At 41.0% G+C, this 18,405-nt stretch overlaps 1 protein-coding gene across 1 annotated transcript in view; it reads left to right on the top strand.

The window, feature by feature from the left end:
* SYNE2 (spectrin repeat containing nuclear envelope protein 2) overlaps positions 1-18,405 on the top strand; it is a 1,750,628-nt gene that overhangs the window by 413,877 nt on the left and 1,318,346 nt on the right. Inside the window, exon 36 of the mRNA XM_086937933.1 lies at positions 1,312-1,506. Within this exon, the coding sequence (XP_086794059.1) occupies positions 1,312-1,506 (195 nt within the window). The remainder of the gene's footprint in view (positions 1-1,311; positions 1,507-18,405) is intronic.

Below are 18,405 nucleotides of genomic sequence, written 5' to 3'. Positions count from 1 at the left end.
ACTATGCTGTATTGGAGATACAATCTTACCGATGTTAGGGGAATGCCTTATAGCTAGCACCTTAAATCTTGGCATCATTATTCAGTAATGTAATGGGGCAATAGGACCCGGGTTCCTGAGGGGGGGTATTTTATTTTGGAAAGACTATTATATTTGCAGTTGCTCATGATACAGGAACCGTATGCTCTTCGTACACACCCACATAAAGATCTGTCAGAAATACCCCTTTTTGAGTGGAGATACTTTATACAATTCCATAGGAATCTTGTCTGTCCCCACTGCTCATCCTGATGGTAGGCTCTGACTAGCCTTCTGAATTTCTTCTCCTGAAATAGTGGCATCGAGAGATGCCTTGTCTAAAGCATTACATTGTGGGAGAGAAATTGCCTCCCGATATTTTGTCATTCCGCTGAACTCTACCACTACATTCACACTATATATTTTCAACATTGCCTCATATTAAGCCTGACTGCTTTGTGCTAAGCTACCAGAGTGTTAGGCACAGGTTAACTCAGTAACAGAGGCCCAGATGTACCAGGCCATTTAGCATTTCTTAACGGGCTGAATCGCTATTTTGGCCCATTAAGAAATGCTGAATGTTGATTTTGTCTTATTTTGTAACTATGACCATTTTCTTTCAATAAAATTTTTTCTAAACTTAAAAAAAGAAATGCTGAATGGCCTTTTCAGATGTACAAAGGGCCAAAAACGGTCACTATTTTCAATTTCTACCTGGTAGAGATCACAAATTGCGACTGCAATTTAGGAATCGCAAATAGGGATTACCTATTTGCGTTTCATGTATGTAACATTTTCTAAGTGTGATTAGCCATTTAGCCAATGCTATCACCCTCAACTTGAAGTCGATGGTAGCCATGTGCTAAATAAAAAAAAATGCATTTAAAAATGCATTTTTTCAATTTGACATGAAGCGCACATAATCACTTACATGTGCACTAGGAAATTCGGGGTGCCTCAAGGGGGACCGTAAGCCAAGAGGCACCCTTGGCTTTGTATTTCTTAAATTGTGATTTCCTGTTTGGAAATCGCAATTTAGGAAATGCAAACCATTTCATATTTTGCCCATTGCCTGGAATGCAATGGCATTTCCTATTTGCAACTCCCTAATTGTGATTCCTACTTTTTAGTATGTTTAGTAAAGTCCCTTTTATCACTTATCACAAGACTATTTTTGTAAAAATTTGCCTGAAGGTATATTTAAAATGACCTTTACTGTCATACTGATAGGCTTTTTTGGGTGGAAATAACTGACTACAAATTCTAATACGAATAATTTCTACTTTTATCCAGGTTGTTAACACATCTATCATGACCAAAATGGAACAATTAAGAAAGCAAGTGTCAAGTACACCTGATGAAGTGAATGGCGAGGCAGCACATCTACAAACGCAACTTGACCTAGCCAGAGTGCAGCTTCAGACGATTGAATCCTTTTTAAATACCTTACCTATGTCTGATAGCGTAGACATATTTACGACATTAGAGGTATGTAAAACATGCATACACTTGTACCTACTGTTAAAATGCATACATCAAACAATCAAGTGTTTTTGTGAATGGATGCATGTAATATCAGACTGTTAAAAATGATACATTTAAAACAAAAATCTGTGTTCACTCTTTTTTTTTAGTGCAGCCAAGATCAGAAACTAAGGGGCTTATGTATCAAAATAGCATTTTGCGATTCTCAAATAGCGATTTTTTGCAAATCGCTATTTGAGAATCGCAAAATGGTATGTATGTAGAAATCAGCTTCTTTTTAGCGATTTCTTAAGATTCCTTACTTGCGATTAGCAAATTGCTAATCGCAATTAAGGAATGATTTCCCATTCATTCCTATGGGCCAGGAGGCCCATAGGAATGAAGGGGAAATTTGCGATTAGCAATTTGCTAATCGCAATTTGAGAATATTCGCAAGGGTGCAGGGGTGTCCAAAGGACACCCTGCTGCACCCCTGAAAATGACATGTGTGCGCATATGGCGCACATACATGCCCTAAGGGCATGCATGAGCGTCACATGGCACCTTTTGTTTTTACAAAAATTGCTTTTTGAAAGGAATTCGCAACTTACCACCAACTTGAAGTTGGTGGTAATTTGCGATTCCTTAGGGACAATTAGCAAAAAAAATTTGCATGATACATTGCATTTAAGGAATCGCACATTGTGCGATTCCTTACATGCAATCGCAAAATAAGGAATCGCAAATTGTGCGATTCCTTATTTTGAACCACATTTGCTTCATACATACCATATTGAGAATTTGCATTCGCAAAGGCCGAAATTCGGCGAATTTCGGCCTTTGCGAATGCGAATTTCAATGATACATATGCCCCATATACTTTAAAAAGCCAGTTTAAATCTAGACCCTTAACCTTAGAGATATTCACAACTGCTGGAAACAAAAAAAAATGTCTATTTTTTAAGTGTAGTGGTGTAATATCTTATGTGAAACTAGTGTGATTAAACATAAAGTAGGCCTACTATGAGTGTCATGCTTTAGAGTTGTTACATGGGACCATATGTACGATGCATTTTTGCTGTCACAAACGTCCAAATCGCAAAATCGTCCACTTGAAACACCAAAAATGCTTTTCCTGATGTACAAACACCCAAACTTCAAATCTCCAGAAGCGCAGTTTGGGTGTAGAAATCACTATTTGGAAGGGGCATGTTTAGGGCGTCCCTTCCAAATAGCGGTTTCCAGTGTTATGTATCAAGGTTTTGCGACCGAAATGAGGTCACAAAACCTTGATATTTCACCAAAACCTTGATATTTCGCCACCAGCACAAAGTTAGTGGTAATGCATTCGCATATTGGAAGGGGTCCCCATTGGACTCCTTACCCGTTGTGGGTGTTGGGAAAATATTTTTAAGAGCAGGCAGTGGTCCCAGGGACCCCTTCCTGCTCTCAAAAAAAATCAAAACAAAAAGTTTCATACATAAAGAATCGCGATTTCCTAATAGCACTTTGGATAAAATTGTTATTTGGCTATCGCAAATTCTTTGTACATCTGGCCCATAATTTCAGAAACCTAGATTAATTACTCGTTAGCTCCCAGCATTTACCGTATTTAAACAAAAGCCTGATATACGAATTGCCAGTGATAAACACATTTAAAGAAATTTGATGCTAATGTAATTTGATGTTTGTCAAAGATGAAATGCATCCCGCCGGATCTGACATATTATGCTTGGGCATTCCAGTTGACTTATTCAAGGATGCTGCTTAAAACTCCAGTAAGTTCATCCTTGGGGATTATGTACAGGGCAATGCTAACGGGATTGGATATTACATTGGATGGATTTCTAGTTCAATTTGGAGATATGAAATACTTCAAGAAAGTAAGATTGAAGACTTTGCAGTCTGCCACAATAAATTGGGCGCAGATGAGAAAGAAAATCGGGTTACACTATTACTCTAACTTTGCCCCGGTAATGGACTCTCCAGGGCAGCCACTATGCATGCAGGACAGCCTGGCAATCCCGTTAAAAGAGGCTGGGATAACCAGATGGGGAGAGCTATTGGTTGATGGAAGGGTAAAGGACCGGGTGGTCCCAAAGGACAGGGTTGGGCCGGTGTTATCCAGGTTTAAATTTATACAGGTGGATAGCTGGGCCCGAGCAGTAAGTAGGAGGGGTCCCCAACTCGGGAAACATAGCCATTTGGAACAACAACTGCTAGAAAGGCGGGGGGGGGGTAAGGAGGTGGCATTCTGGTATTGGAATATAGTGGAGGAGGTGGACGGGGAATTAACCTTACCAGATGAGTTATGGGGGAAGGAATTGGCCCTTCAGTGCGAAGATTTATGGACGAGATCTTTTTGTTTATTGTATAGAATCGTGAAGCCAGTATGGCTGAGGCGTAATCATCTGTTTACCCTGCACCGTGCATATTTTTCGCCCCTCAGGCTATCAAAATTTATCCCGGGAAAGAAATGCAATAAGTGTGGACTGGAGGCAGCTTCGGATATACATATGTTCAGGGACTGCCCCGCCATTAGTCGGTTTTGGGAAGAAGTAAAGGCTACCCTGGAGTCAATCTTAAATATACCTTTGAATATTACGCTCTCCTTAATAATTTTTGGATTGAAGGAAAGTGTAACCGGTCAGGCAAAGAACTTCCTTTTTTATTCCATTATTCTGGCTAGAAGACAAATATGCAAACATTGGATGGACTTTAACGCTCCACTGCACGCAGCCTGGCTAATGTCGTTGTATGAAATTTCCAAGTTAGATCTAACCAGAGTGTGCAATAAAAGGAATCTGTCCTTTTGGGAATTGTTATTCAATTGGAGATAGGATTTCTGTTTTTTTTTTTCCCCGGGTCCTATGAATATGCCGAGTATGCTCTAGGGACTTTGGGAAGTGGCCCCCACTTGAACAATACCCAAGTCCGTCAGGTTAAACCCCGTTGGCTGGGGCAATAAGGGCTACGCCCTCCTCTCTCTGCTCCCACCTTGATATACTCGAGATTTGGTCTCCCGCCAATCTAGTATTAAATCGTGCCTAAGCTGGGACATGAGGGATGAAATTCTCTTATGCGCCTCAAGGTGGACACATATGGTGGCTGGCTTCTCGTGGTGGATGGAGGTCATGGCAAATGAGGACAAAAAAAAAAGATGAAATGCATCCCAGTAAATTATTCGTTTTCATGTCCTTTCGCACTGTAGAAATACATATTTGGTAGTAATGGCTCAGTAAAATGATCTCAGCAGTAAAGCCACAGCACATATACTTTAGAAGAGGTCAATTGTTACGTCTCCTTTGTACATGTGCAAGTCATTTTTTACAAATAGGGCATGGTTATTGCTGCTCCAAAACAGCAGTTCCTACATAAATACACTAATTCCCCTTCAGAAGCAACTCGTGGTATAGGTGGACAGGGAAGGGAAGGTGAATACAAAAATCTAATTATGGCCAAATAAATCAGTTCATTAGAGACTTCATGTTCAATGTTAAAATAGCTGTTATGACAAAGTAAATAAAAAATTAACTTATGCTCAGAAATCAGCTGTAATCGCACTAATTAAATGTGATTTAACTTTTATATTTTTCCAAAACAAGTTAGACTTTGATAGGCAGCAGGACTAAAGTAAACCTGAAACTTGCAATTTTGCATGGGAAGCATGTTTGGTTTGCATTTTACAAATAGTCTGATGTGCTGTAGGACATGCAGCCACATTTGATGTTAGCCGGGCACCGTGATACCGAGCATAACACTGAAGTTTTTTTTCGAGGAATGTTAGGTTATTCCATCCCTTCTTCTTACCTCAATAGATAGTTATTAGCTGGATTATTTCCTAAACAAGGCGCTCATGCTTTCTAATTCATAACTAGCCCAATCGAAATTACCATAATGTTGGCATACTGTTACATACATTTTGAGAATTCTGTGTTCCGTCACATTCCCGAAATTAAACCATTATGTAATGTGGGGTAATAATGCTGCGTTCACAGCAAAACCTTAGAATGGGAGCACAGGAACGAGGCCAATGAGTACAACATGAGTGGGTGTTGTTCGCAGCATGTGTGCGTTGTGTGTGTTTTTGTGTGCCATTTTTGTAGTTCTAAATGGGCCCATGTGTCTAAAATGGCTTCAAGGCCGTATTTGCCAGTTTTCCGTTTGTGTAAATATGCCTCAATTTAGTGGAATTTCACATAATTACTCAAAAGCAAATTACGTTAATTTTGCACACGTCTTATGATGACATGTTCACTGTTTTTGTTTTTTAAGAGGCTTAGGTAAGATATATTTCATACATACTTGATAAGAATGCAGATGTCATGTTGAGCATGTTATCCAATGTGCAGTTAGAGCATCTGCCTTTCATGCCTTGATCCTAAGTAAAGTAATTAGATCATGACTGAGAACTCTTTCCACCAACTAAGATATTTACTAAAAGGCCAGACACTGATGTTCAAATCGCCCTAAAAATGAAACTTCCCTGCTATATATTGGACCCACTCGCTAAAAGGCACCATAACCCGCTCTTATGCACAGAGCATTCCAATTCTAGAGAACCTTTCAGTCTCCTAAATACCTCAGACATTGACTGACTCACCACTGGTAGTCCTGAATTGTGTATTAACACCTCAATACATACATTTCCAGAAGCTGAAGGGATTCAGTCCCGCGCAGCTGTTGTCACAAGTAGCACTGCAGGGCACAGGGGAGCTGATATTGGAAATGATATAGGGGAACTTATGATGCTACAGGGAGAATCCATTCAGACCACCTTGAGAGCCTTAGAGTCGACAGAGGGTAACTGCTTAATATTACTATCTTGGAATGTAGCAGGAATTAAGTCTAAACTCCCTGCTCCTGAGTGGTGATGCTTATTGGTTGCCATCACATCACACTCCAAGAAACATGGGTCACTGAACCAATACTTCGCCGTTTCATCGCTTTCAGCGAAAAAGCAGTTCCCTCCCCGGCTGGGCAACCATCAGGTGGCCTTCTGATATGGCTAAGACTGGATTTGTTCCCAGTTTTTAAAATTATCCCTACTGACCCTAGAGACCTACTTGCTCTACAAATCAAAATTGAAACCTGTTCAGGCTCCAGTTACATAACTTTAGTAAATATTTATATCAGGCCATTATCCTCAAATGCCCAATCCACTATAGTAAGCAGGATAGATGACCTTTTGGGACAGTCTATCCAGAAAGCTCTAAAAAATTATAGCAGGAGACATTAACACCAGCATTCCCCCATCTGCTGGGTGTAGATACCCGGAAATGTCCTGTCCACGAGAATATAAGAAAATAACAAAAACATCAAAAGTGGGCGCCCAGATTGTAGCACTCATCACGGATCATGGTCTGAAAGTTGCAAATCTGATTGTCCACCTCCTCCCACCTTTAAAAGAGGTCTCAGCACATCAAGAATTGACTATATATTATTGGACAGTGACTTATGGCCAGACCTATATGATATGCAAGTCATCGCTAGATTGGATAGCGATCATCAGGCATTAAGTCCATCTTTTTCTATGATCCCTTTTAGTGATGTAAAACTGGAAATGGTTGTCACCACACCGTTAATCTCCACCACAAATAATCTGAGAAATGTTAAGTGGGCATAACTGCTGGTAGACGAAAATAAAATGACACTTATATACAATCTATTGGTGTCCAAACTCTCTCAGATTAATCCAATCAGTGTTCATTATTCTAATTTTGTCACGGTACACTGTGAACTCATGGATGCACTAAGGCTGTGCTTTATGAGGGAACAGAGGAGAGGAGTTCTTAAAAGAAAAATGCTATCCTGGTACAATAAAGCTTGCCGACAAGGAAAGACTCACCTGTTGAGAGCCATTAAAAAGGGCTCTAGGTCAGAAATTATTAAGTCTAGGTGTGACTACAAAACTCTCCTACCTAAAGCCAAAAGAGAATGGGACGAGGACCAATGGCTATTAATCGCTGAAACTCTAGAGAAGGGTGACCATAAAGGTTTCTGGAAACTAATAACAGTTAACCTCTCCAACCCCAACTTTCTAGACCCAGTGATAAACCCTGACACTTGACTCAATCACTTCAGTGGTTTATACGACTGCACCCAGCGCAACAACAACCTAGAGAGTTCCCCCTTAGAAGGGACGAGTGGCCAAACATATAATGAGATCACCCCATTACTTCCAGCCCACTTTACCTTTACCCTATTTAAAACTTACAAAGCTATAAAACAAACAGAAAAAGGCATGGAACCAGGATTGGATGTTATTCCGGGCGACCACTTCCTCTCCCAACCAGCCATCTGGTCTCCATACTTGAATGCTTTATCTAATAGCATCTTAAAAGGCAACCGGATCCCACCATCAGGACAAGGCGCTGTCATCATACCATCCTCAAAAAACGTGAAAGAACTAACCCCATAAACATGCTTATTAATTCACCTGAACAAATTGAACAAATTGATAGAACAGAACAGCATCCTTGTAGACTCCCAGGCAGTCTTTAGAACAAAGATCAGCACATTGGTCCAGGTCCTCCACTTCAAGGTGATCAGTTGGAAATATATCAGATTGAATCATGACCATCTATATGTCGCTTTCATCAATATGAGAGCGGTTTTCGACCTGGACTCAAGAAAAACATTATGGGAGGTTTTAGATGGGTATGACATTCCCCCAGGTCTATTAAGAATATTAAAACTGCTCCATGAAATAACATATGTGATGGTGAAATGGAACACCACAGGGGACATGACAGACAGATAGGGTATTGGCAGGGGTCAGACAAGGGTGTCCTCGCCCCAACACTTTTTAGCCTATACATCAATAGCGCAGGGAGGAAATTGAAGGAATGCAAACAAGATCCCCTAGTTTGGCGGGAAAACCGACCCCAATATTAATGTTTGCAGATGACACCTTTCTAATCTCTTGGACACCTATGGGCCTGCAATCTGAACTGATGCCTTTGTAAACTTCTGTGGGGAAAGAGGATTAGAATTAAATCTGTCTAAATCCAAAGTCATGAGGATATATCCCCACAAAAAATATAGAGGCAATGTGACTGTAGGGGGGCTTCCTCCTGAAAAAGTCTCACACTGTGACTACCTCGGGGTGAGGCTAAGTGATACCCAAACATGGGGCACCCAATTGGAAAAAAGTTAATTTACTCTTCATCAGAAAGCCTCTGCTATAGTGAGGAGATACAAGGCTGCATCGGGAGGAGCTGTCTCCCGGCTATCACCATATATAGAGCCTCAGCGAGAGCATCATCAATATATGGAGCAGAGATTTGGAGCTACGATACAGCAATATTTTAACAAAATAAGTTTATCAAGGCACTTTTTAAACTGCCCTCAAGTACCCCGCTGCAGTTAGACCCAGCCCTCAACCATATTCACCTAACTGTTTTACTAAAACCTCTGTTATATTGGGTTAGATTATGGTCCACTCCTGAACTGGCAACATACAGAGATTGTGTAAAATATCTGCTAGCTCTTGATGGAGACCCGCAAACTCCACGGTTGAAGAACTTCGAAGATACATTATATAGAATAGGCATGAGTGAGCTATGGACCTTCTCTGAACGAATTGTCAAGGAGATGCATCAAGAGTAAAACAGTTATATTGGGAGGCAGTTCGATTGCAAACGTCGGAAGCCCATCAGAACGACAGCCTAACAGGCAAGTTTTTGAACCACAAGTGCGCACCAAGGTTCGAATCATACATGGATAGGCTGCACCCTTATCAGTCTAAATGTTTATATGTGCAATATAGATGCGGGCTACTCCCCTTGAGAACACACACATCAAAATGTGCTAACGCATTTACTCAGTCCAATTCCTGCCCTAACTGCTTCAATGTAGAGGAAACAGAGATCCATTTGATTTTCTTTTGTCCTTTATATAGGAATGCGAGGAAAAATGGCTGTTAGCGGCATGCAAACATATGGGTGTGAGGCACTACTGTGAAACCGCAAGACTCTTTAAGAGTGATAAACAGAGAACTTTTAGCCTATGCGGTCTCCCGGTACTTGCCTAGTGCCTGGATTCAAATGAAGAAGGCCCTCCCTAAGTGCAAAACAGGATAGATAAATTGATAGAGCAGGCTCTGGCAAGATATTTAGTGCTCTTCTTGGTTCCGCTCTTTATCTTCTTTCTATTTATCTATTGACTAAACAAGCGTTCATGAAATGTTTTTATATATCTTTGTATGATCCTTTTTAGACTACTATTTGCACATGTCCCTCTGTGTAATTACATGAACTTCCCCCTGACCGTTAAGTGCGCTAGAGGATATGTTCTTACTACAGAGACTGAATGGAAATGCTGAATCTCAGGCCAGCAGCATTAGGAAGCAGGTTGGTTATCAAGGGCAGCAGCTGGAACCCTACCTTAGCACCCTGTAGCATTTTATAGTAACTATTAATTTGCACCCAAACTGCTTGTTATGCTTGATCAAAAATTCTAAGCAGATGTGTTTAATGTCTATAGACCAATTTTTACCCCGTTTTATAGTATGGTACCCGATCTACGATGTACTCCACATTGCACAATTTATTAATGTATTTAAGAGTGCTTCTGTTGTTTTAACTTTCATGTGCTTCATAGGCTTTTCCCAAAATAAACTATACATTATTATTACTAAATGTTTACTTAATTGGAACTCCAAAAACAGACTAATATGGATGTTTTTGTTTGTTTATGTTCCACATGGCTACTTTAAATTCCTCTGCTTTTTTTAATCTTCAATATGACAAACGTGATTTTTCAAATGAAAAGTTTGTAAAGACTAGAAGTTATTATTATTTAGCTGTCTAGGAAAGCCTGTTTCAATATAATTGTATCATGGGGAATTATAATTAGCATGCCTACCTCTGCAGCCGACCCAGATCCACTAGCTTGCCAGAAGGAGGACTCTATATCACATGACCTAAAAGACAACAAGCAATTATATTCGATCCTTAGGAACTCCATTGGAAAATTGTCCTCACCTGCCTCTCCCACGTATAGTACTCTCTCTAAAACAGTTAAACGTAGTAATGTATGACTAAACCTAGGCTGGCTCGGAGCAACCCTACATGGCGGCAAACAATCATGAACAGCTAAAAGTACAAAGACCCCAGCAACTTCAAGCACTTAACCCAATGAAATCCCTGAACCTGTGCTCATGGAATATAAACAGCTTGCAGACTAATAGCCACAACAAGGATCTTACAGTTCTCTCTCAAGGGTAAACCATACTATCTACAAGAAATATGGGCAACACAGCTGTTCCCAATGAACAGATGTGCTGGTTATTTTAGCTGAATGCTCAAATGACACAAGTTTGGTTTCCGAAAGGAGGGCCTGGCCACCTTTGTAGCTGTAACGCTTAAGATAGTAAGCAAATTGGTAGAACCAGGTGATGACAACATTTTAATAGTCAAACTGCAGAAGTGACATAAAGAAAGTCAGTCTTTTACTGATTAACCTACTCATCCATCCAGGATCAAGGAAGTTAATATCATCTCAACTGTCAACATTTTATTATACAGTCTACAAGACCAAACATCCTCAGATATCTTCGTCAAAGAGGACTTCAACATCAACTTATTGTGGCCCTTTGCCCAGGACAAGCAAATTATACAACAGGATCTTCTCTGGGCCATTCCTGAGCAGTATCTTAGAGCTACAAGCCACAAACCCCAGGACTCAAAGGCTGTGGCGTTGGTAAAAGTCCATGAATCACTTGGGTAAGAGCACTGAATGGCAGATACAAACACGACACCCCTCCGATGGGGTCCTACTCCTCAGCTGTACCTGACCCCTGCCTTGGATGCTGTTAATGCTCATGCACCAAAACTAGGCCCGGCCAATATAGAAAAGGACCCTACCTCCAGCTTCTTTTAAAATAATTATTAATGGCGTGACGAAGACAATCTGGACTCTCAAAGGCAAAGAGACCTTATCCTCCATACGTCATGCCTGGATGATCTTAAACTAGTATAACATTCTTAAACCCCAGACTTACCTGGAAGCCTTATGGTCCAGGCAACTAAAAGCCTATTTTATGAGATACTGATTTGGCCTTTTTCCAGGCCAGGCTTACAGTGTGCCATGGAAGTGGGTCACCAAAAAGGCTTGATAGTTTGTTTGGCACCTAGATGTCCTGGGAGGTTACTGTTTCAGCTATACACCCCTTTGCAGAGGTAGGAGTCTACTAATACATAAATCCCTTTTCATAATTCAGTTATTTGTGGTTTTGGTTGTGCCTGCGTAGTTCAAGTGTCTTGATGGGACCACACTACTTGTGAGGTATGCGTCACACAGCCCCTGGAATTCGATGAGTAGGAACCTCATTCCAGAAAGACTAGCTAGTGTGTGAAATCAGAGTTCATGGCACCTGGTGCAGTTCATATTATCTTGGAAATTGTCCGGACTGGAGTTCATTCATTGAAGGAAGGGACATTTGTATGTTTCAAGAAACCTGGGCGAGAGAGGAGGTCTCTCGCTCAGGTTTTGCGTCTTATTCTGTCCCCGCTAAGTGGGGGGGGAAAAGGGCGCCCTTCTGGTGGGCTTGCGACCTGGGTGGCGGTGGATTTGGGATGCACGGTAACCGTGCTGTCACTGGGCACGGATGACATTCTGGCCCTCCTCCTGGAGTGGTCGGACTCAAGAAGGCTAGTGGTGGTCAATGTCTACTCCAGTATGTGAGACAAACAAGGACCCCCTGATGCAGTTCAATTTCCTGGGTCAGGGCAAATTGCATATGTGAGTAAAATACCCAGGCAAATTTTAGGAAACAACTAACACATAAAGAGTGGCTAAACCACAAGAAGAAAAATTACATTCCACTATTGTTTGTACATACCAAAATATAAATTTAATACAAGTTAGAATCACAATCGATAAAATTGATACATCATTTTACACAAAAAGATAAAAAAGCATTATAGCATATGCATAACTTCAATCATACGAGTAATCATTTTTTTAAAAATTGTTGGATGGTTTCCTGTCTCCTGTCTACGCGTTTCGACACTGTTAAAGTGCCTTCCTCAGGACTGTACCATCGTGCTGTAAAAACATTTTTAAAAAGAATATTTTTACTATATTGTATTTCTATGTACATATCAAATAGTGGTATAATTTTACAACATGTGCTAGTCATTAGTATCTTCATAGATTGATAATACCGAACCGCTTGATACGTGAGGCATATAAGCGAGCTAGATATTATGATCGTGATGCTCTGCTCAATTCAAATAAACAAGAGAAAGAACAAAAGTTGGTCTGTGTAACAAAACATTCCCCTTTAAATGCCACAGTCAGACAGATCATCAATTCTAACTGGCATTTACTAAATATTGAACCATCTCAACCTAAACTGCCCAAACCCATGTTCGCGCACCGACGCAACAAAAACTTGAAAGATCTAGTGGTTAGATCACGTTTTAATGGAAGTGCTAATACTGTTCCCTTTATACAAAAGTCACTGAATGGAGAAAATGCCATTAAGGGCACCTCCAGATGCGTCACATGCCAATCCTGTGATGGCATAATACTAGGTGAAGCATTCACATTTAATCAGATACAGATACAAGCAAAGGAGCTATGGACATGCAATACAACCAACATTGTATACCTGATATTGTGCCCATGTAACTTAGGTTACGTTGGAGAAACCGCAAGAACTATGAAACTGCGGAACATAGATCGGCGATCAAAACAAAAAGACTGACTGCACCATTGGCTTCTCATTTTTCAGAGTTCCATCATTCTCCATCTCAAATTCGATGGCGCATTTTAGAGAAGATCCATATAGCCAATAACAATGGTGGAGATAAAATCAGGAAGAAAAGAGAAGTGTACTGGATCTTTACTCTCAATACATTTACCCATGGTCTGAATAACGATCTACCATGGATTAATGCCATCCTATAAGATGAATATCTATGTTTACTAGCCTCTGAAAACTAAGTATATGATGTAAACAGACCAACATTATTAAGTATCCCGTAGAAATAGACTCCTTTTGCATGATCTCTTTAATATACGCTTTATTCATGGTAAATATTCACTTGCCCTATCATGTGCAGAAGAAGGCAGAAAATATGCCAAAACTAAACCCTTAATAGGCAGACCAACATTATTTAAATATCTCGTAGAAAAAGACTTTTCACGCATAACCATAAAAGCCGGCATACACACTTCATTTATGGTTATTATTCACCTGTTTTTTCTGTGCAGCGGAAGACAGAGAATACACCGTAAATGAACCCCAAATAAAGGGTAATACATGATAGGGTAAGTTTGTGTATCCCAATATATGTAGACGTATCGCTTTAAGTATGTACAAAGCAACCGGTATAATGTAAAGCCTGTCGCTTTAAAATGCACAGAAAAAAGTAGTTGAACCAATCAGCCAGCCCAAATAAATAGACCAATAGGAAAGCGCGTAGCTAATCGCTTGCGTGAATATCGGAAACGCCGGGACGCCGCCTGAGCCGGTCCGCCGAGGAAAACAGAAATATAGGTAAAACTCGTATAACCTTAATTTAAACGTGTAGAGTTCTCCTTAAATCTATATCGGCGAATCACGTTATAATGTCAGCCGTGTTCGTCTTAATCTTTTCAGCTGCTTCAAAGCGCCATACAACCCCTGCGTCAGCTCAGCAAACACCGAGCCACAGAGACGCTGCTCCAGTCAGTTTGTTTTCTCGATCAATAAAAATAAAGGTAAATTTAGAGCAGTCTCCCACAATCTGTGCTAAGCCCTGTCCTTGGGTTAAATATGTTTGGGCAGAACTCCAATGTACGTTTTTTCCGTTTCCGTTTCAGATTAACCATATCAGTAGAAATATTGGGACCAAACTACAAACGCATATTGCTAGCAGGTCGTCTACTCTGAGAGACTATTTAGGTAAAATAATAAAGTCTCCTTCAAAACTAGTGAAACTGTAATAAACCCTCAGAATGGTAAACAATATCTGCTTTTCCTGATAGATTTTTGGTCGTATGTACCCTGAACCCTATCCGACAAATACCGAGCCATATAACCTGTGAACAGCGATAATTAACGATCGGCCCACAAATACGGTAAGAAACGCCCTAAAGACATAAGGTTACGCATAACTAAATGGGAATCAGGGACCTAGGGCATGTAAATCACAACCAAGAACTAAAACAGTACTAGAAATGCAGTCTCAGATAAAGAATATGCAGGCAATAAATAACCATCTCTGACCTTTTTAAAATATATTTTTTCACCGGCCCCATATACCTCTACGTTAAGGTCTAAAAGCAATAGAATCTAACATATGCACAGAATATGGACGTTTTCTCTCTCTGGATGACCAGTATGTAATTAGTGAATACTGTTTCCACTTTACAGATTCGGCCTACACGATACTTATACCAATCTTTGTGGTATCGTGACATCTAACTGCTGTAATAAGTGATTTCTATTAGTTTCTGTCTGAACAATTGGTAAGCATATATGATATAGTCTTTACAACTTGGAAGCTCAATAAAATAGGTTTTATACTGTAAAGAGATTCCTTATACACTAATAGTAATTATGCACTTCAGACATAGGTATTTTTATAATATGCAATACATAGGTTATTAGGCCACTATTCCTAGACAGCACTCAAGGACAACATAAATAGTTAGCAGCCAGTATATGAGCCAAACATGCAAGTGTATAATTAAGTACCCATTTTTTAATTTTTTAATCTGTGACCCCTGTGTTAACTTGGCACCTGACCCCATTCATGTAATCTTTTTCTCTTTTTTCTTTATCCTTCCTCCTCTACTCTGGTAGTATTAGGTTATCTATACATGGATCAATATTGACCAAATGAATTTACCAATATACTTCTAATTAAATGTACTGTGGTGTAACTGGAAAAAATGCCATCCATGTGTAATATATAATGGACAAATCCATTAATCAATATGCTTTTAGACATATGTATTGAGTTACATTTGTAGAAATGCCATCCATGTGTAATGAAATACCAATGTTATATGTAAAAACTATGGAAATGCTGTATATTTTAGACACTATGAGATATTTAGAAGCGGTATTATCAATCTATGAAGATACTAACGACTAGCACATGTTGTAAAATTATAACACTATTTGATATGTACATAGAAATACAATATAGTAAAAATATTCTTTTTAAAAATGTTTTTTACAGCACGATGGTACAGTCCTGAGGAAGGCACTTTAACAGTGTCGAAACGCGTAGACAGGAGACAGGAAACCATCCAACAATTTTTAAAAAAATGATTACTCGTATGATTGAAGTTATGCATATGCTATAATGCTTTTTTATCTTTTTGTGTAAAATGATGTATCAATTTTATCTAATGTGATTCTAACTTGTATTAAATTTATATTTTGGTATGTACAAACAATAGTGGAATGTAGTTTTTCTTCTTGTGGTTTAGCCACTCTTTATGTGTTAGTTGTTTCCTAAAATTTGCCTGGGTATTTTACTCACATATGCAATGTCTACTCCAGACCAGTGGGAATCTCACAGGAGTCGCCTACTATAGACGACCTTTCGGCCGTCCTCAGTGATATCACACAGGGCATTCCCCATGTGATTGGAGGGGATCTAAATTGCCACTTCGAACCCTTATCGGGCCTAGCGGATGGTTTCTCACAGGAGGAGGATGTACTCTGGTCCGTACCTCCAACGGCAGCACCTGCACCTAGAGCATGGACCCCGCTGGCTATCCAAATCACTGGCCTAACTCTCAAACATGGTGTGCGGGCCTGTAATGGACGCATTAATTCTGACGTCCCTACCAAATGCACCTATAATAGAAAAGGGAGGGAGTCGAGACTAGATTACATCCTAGTCCCAATTTCGTTGTGGTCCCATATTTACGACTTCCGTGTTACACCTAGGGAGGATAGCGACCACAACGCATTGGAACTGGAATACGCCCTCCCAGGCATTGATGAGAGAGGACTTACGAAGGACGTCCCTGGTAATGGGCTAATGTTAGCAAACAATAGAAGGAGAGTCAGGTGGGAGAGGCTTGCCTCCAACCCAGAGAAAGTTTCAGGGCTTTATGCCCGGCTTATACCCACACTGGAAAAGGTTTTAAAACTAGTAGAGCAGCCCAGTTTGCCCGATTTCAATGTGCAGCTCTGGCAGGTGCATGATAACATGATTAAGTCTGTGGAGGATGTTTTTTCCACGACAATGAAGAGCGGGGTTGGTCATCATACCCATTCTAAGTGGTATAATGCTGCCTGCCGCAAGGCCAAATCCGACCTGCTGATCTCAATCAAAGAAGGCAGAGATAGATCTGTGATCAGGGATAGAGGAAAGGTTTACAAGTCCCTGATTTCGCATGCCAAAAGGGAATGGGAGCAACAGAAATGGGAACATTTATCCACTTCATTAACATGTAGGGACTCGCATAAATTTTGGCGCATTGTAAATACGGGGTCTGAGGAGTTAGCCACGGCTATTGAACCTAACATCTCGGCCAAGGCGTGGCAAGATCACTTCCAGTCGCTCTATGGGGTTGATGACTGTGCCCTCAAGGAACCATTACCAATTATTAGTACGTCATCAGAGGGAGACCCTTTTACTGAAAGGGAGGTACACAAAGCCATTTCAGGGCTGACCTCTGGCAAAGCCCCTGGCTTGGACGGTTTACCGGGGGACCTATTCAAACAGGAGCCCGATGTTTGGGCCCCTTACTTAAGAACGTTATTCAACGCCGTCTTAGGGGGCATGGATGTACCAGGCACTTGGCTGGGCGCAGAAATAGTCCCTATCTATAAGAAGGGGTCGCCTCTGCTCCCAGCCAACTATAGGCCTATCAGCCTCATCGACGTAACCCAGAAAATGTTTGGTAGGCTAATACTCGATCGCCTCCAAAACTGGATAGAGGAATACGCCATCTTAAGTCCCTATCAGGCTGGGTTTAGAAAAGGGCTTTCAACAACTGATCAGATCTTCCGTCTGAACCTCCTATTCTGGAAGATTGTGACACTCGAGGGCGGCAGCCTGTACACGGTTTTCGTGGACTTGTGTGCCGCCTTCGATCTTGTCCCGAGAGTTAGACTGTGGAATGTCCTGGCGGTGCTAGGGATCCCGGGGAATATTCTGTTAATTCTGATGAGGTTGCATCAGGGGAATTATGCCCGGGTCAGATGTGGTAGAAGAGGGGCACTTTCAGACAGTTTCCCCATTGGCAGGGGGGTGAGGCAGGGTTGTGTGCTTGCACCAACCCTGTTCTGACGCTCCCAAGCTCAATGGCAGCAGGGTCCCCGCGATTATGTTCGCGGACGACACCCTGCTGCTATCTAAATCTCCCATGGGCATACAACGGGTCTTGGACGGGTTCTCAACCTTTTGTGTGGAGCGAGGGCTGGAGATCAATGCCATGAAAACAAAATTTATGATCTTCAGCCTTCCTCCCACAACTCGTCCAAGCCCTACCATAGGGTCATTGAGATTAGAGCGGGTGCTCACCTTTGAATATCTGGGCCTAACCATTAACCAAAATTTGACCTGGGATTCTCATTGCACCAGGGCCACCATGAAATTAACACAACTAACGGGTGGGATCTGTAGGTTGGCAAGCGGGTCTACTCTTAAACCATTTGGTCCCCTTATCCACATTTACAAAATGCAGGCAAGAGGGGCCATTACTTATGACGGAGAATTGTGGGGCCATGCTACTGCCAAGAAACTCCAGATCATTGAGAACAATTTTATAAGGCAGTTGGCAGCTTTACCATCTGGCACCCCCCTCCTTCCGCTGAGACTAGACCTGGGTCTTAGACCTATTACTGAAGAATTGGGTCTGAAACCCTTAACCTATTGGCGCAGAATCAGGATCTCACCGGACTTATCGAGCTATAGGAATGAGCTCACAGAGATCCTACGCCTACCAAACGCCCCCCAG

This window comes from Lissotriton vulgaris, chromosome 9, assembly GCF_964263255.1.
Source record: "Lissotriton vulgaris chromosome 9, aLisVul1.2, whole genome shotgun sequence".
NCBI lineage: Eukaryota > Metazoa > Chordata > Amphibia > Caudata > Salamandridae > Lissotriton > Lissotriton vulgaris.
The sequence above is the reverse complement of the archived record's forward strand: the minus strand, read 5'-3'. Positions and strand labels throughout refer to the sequence as shown.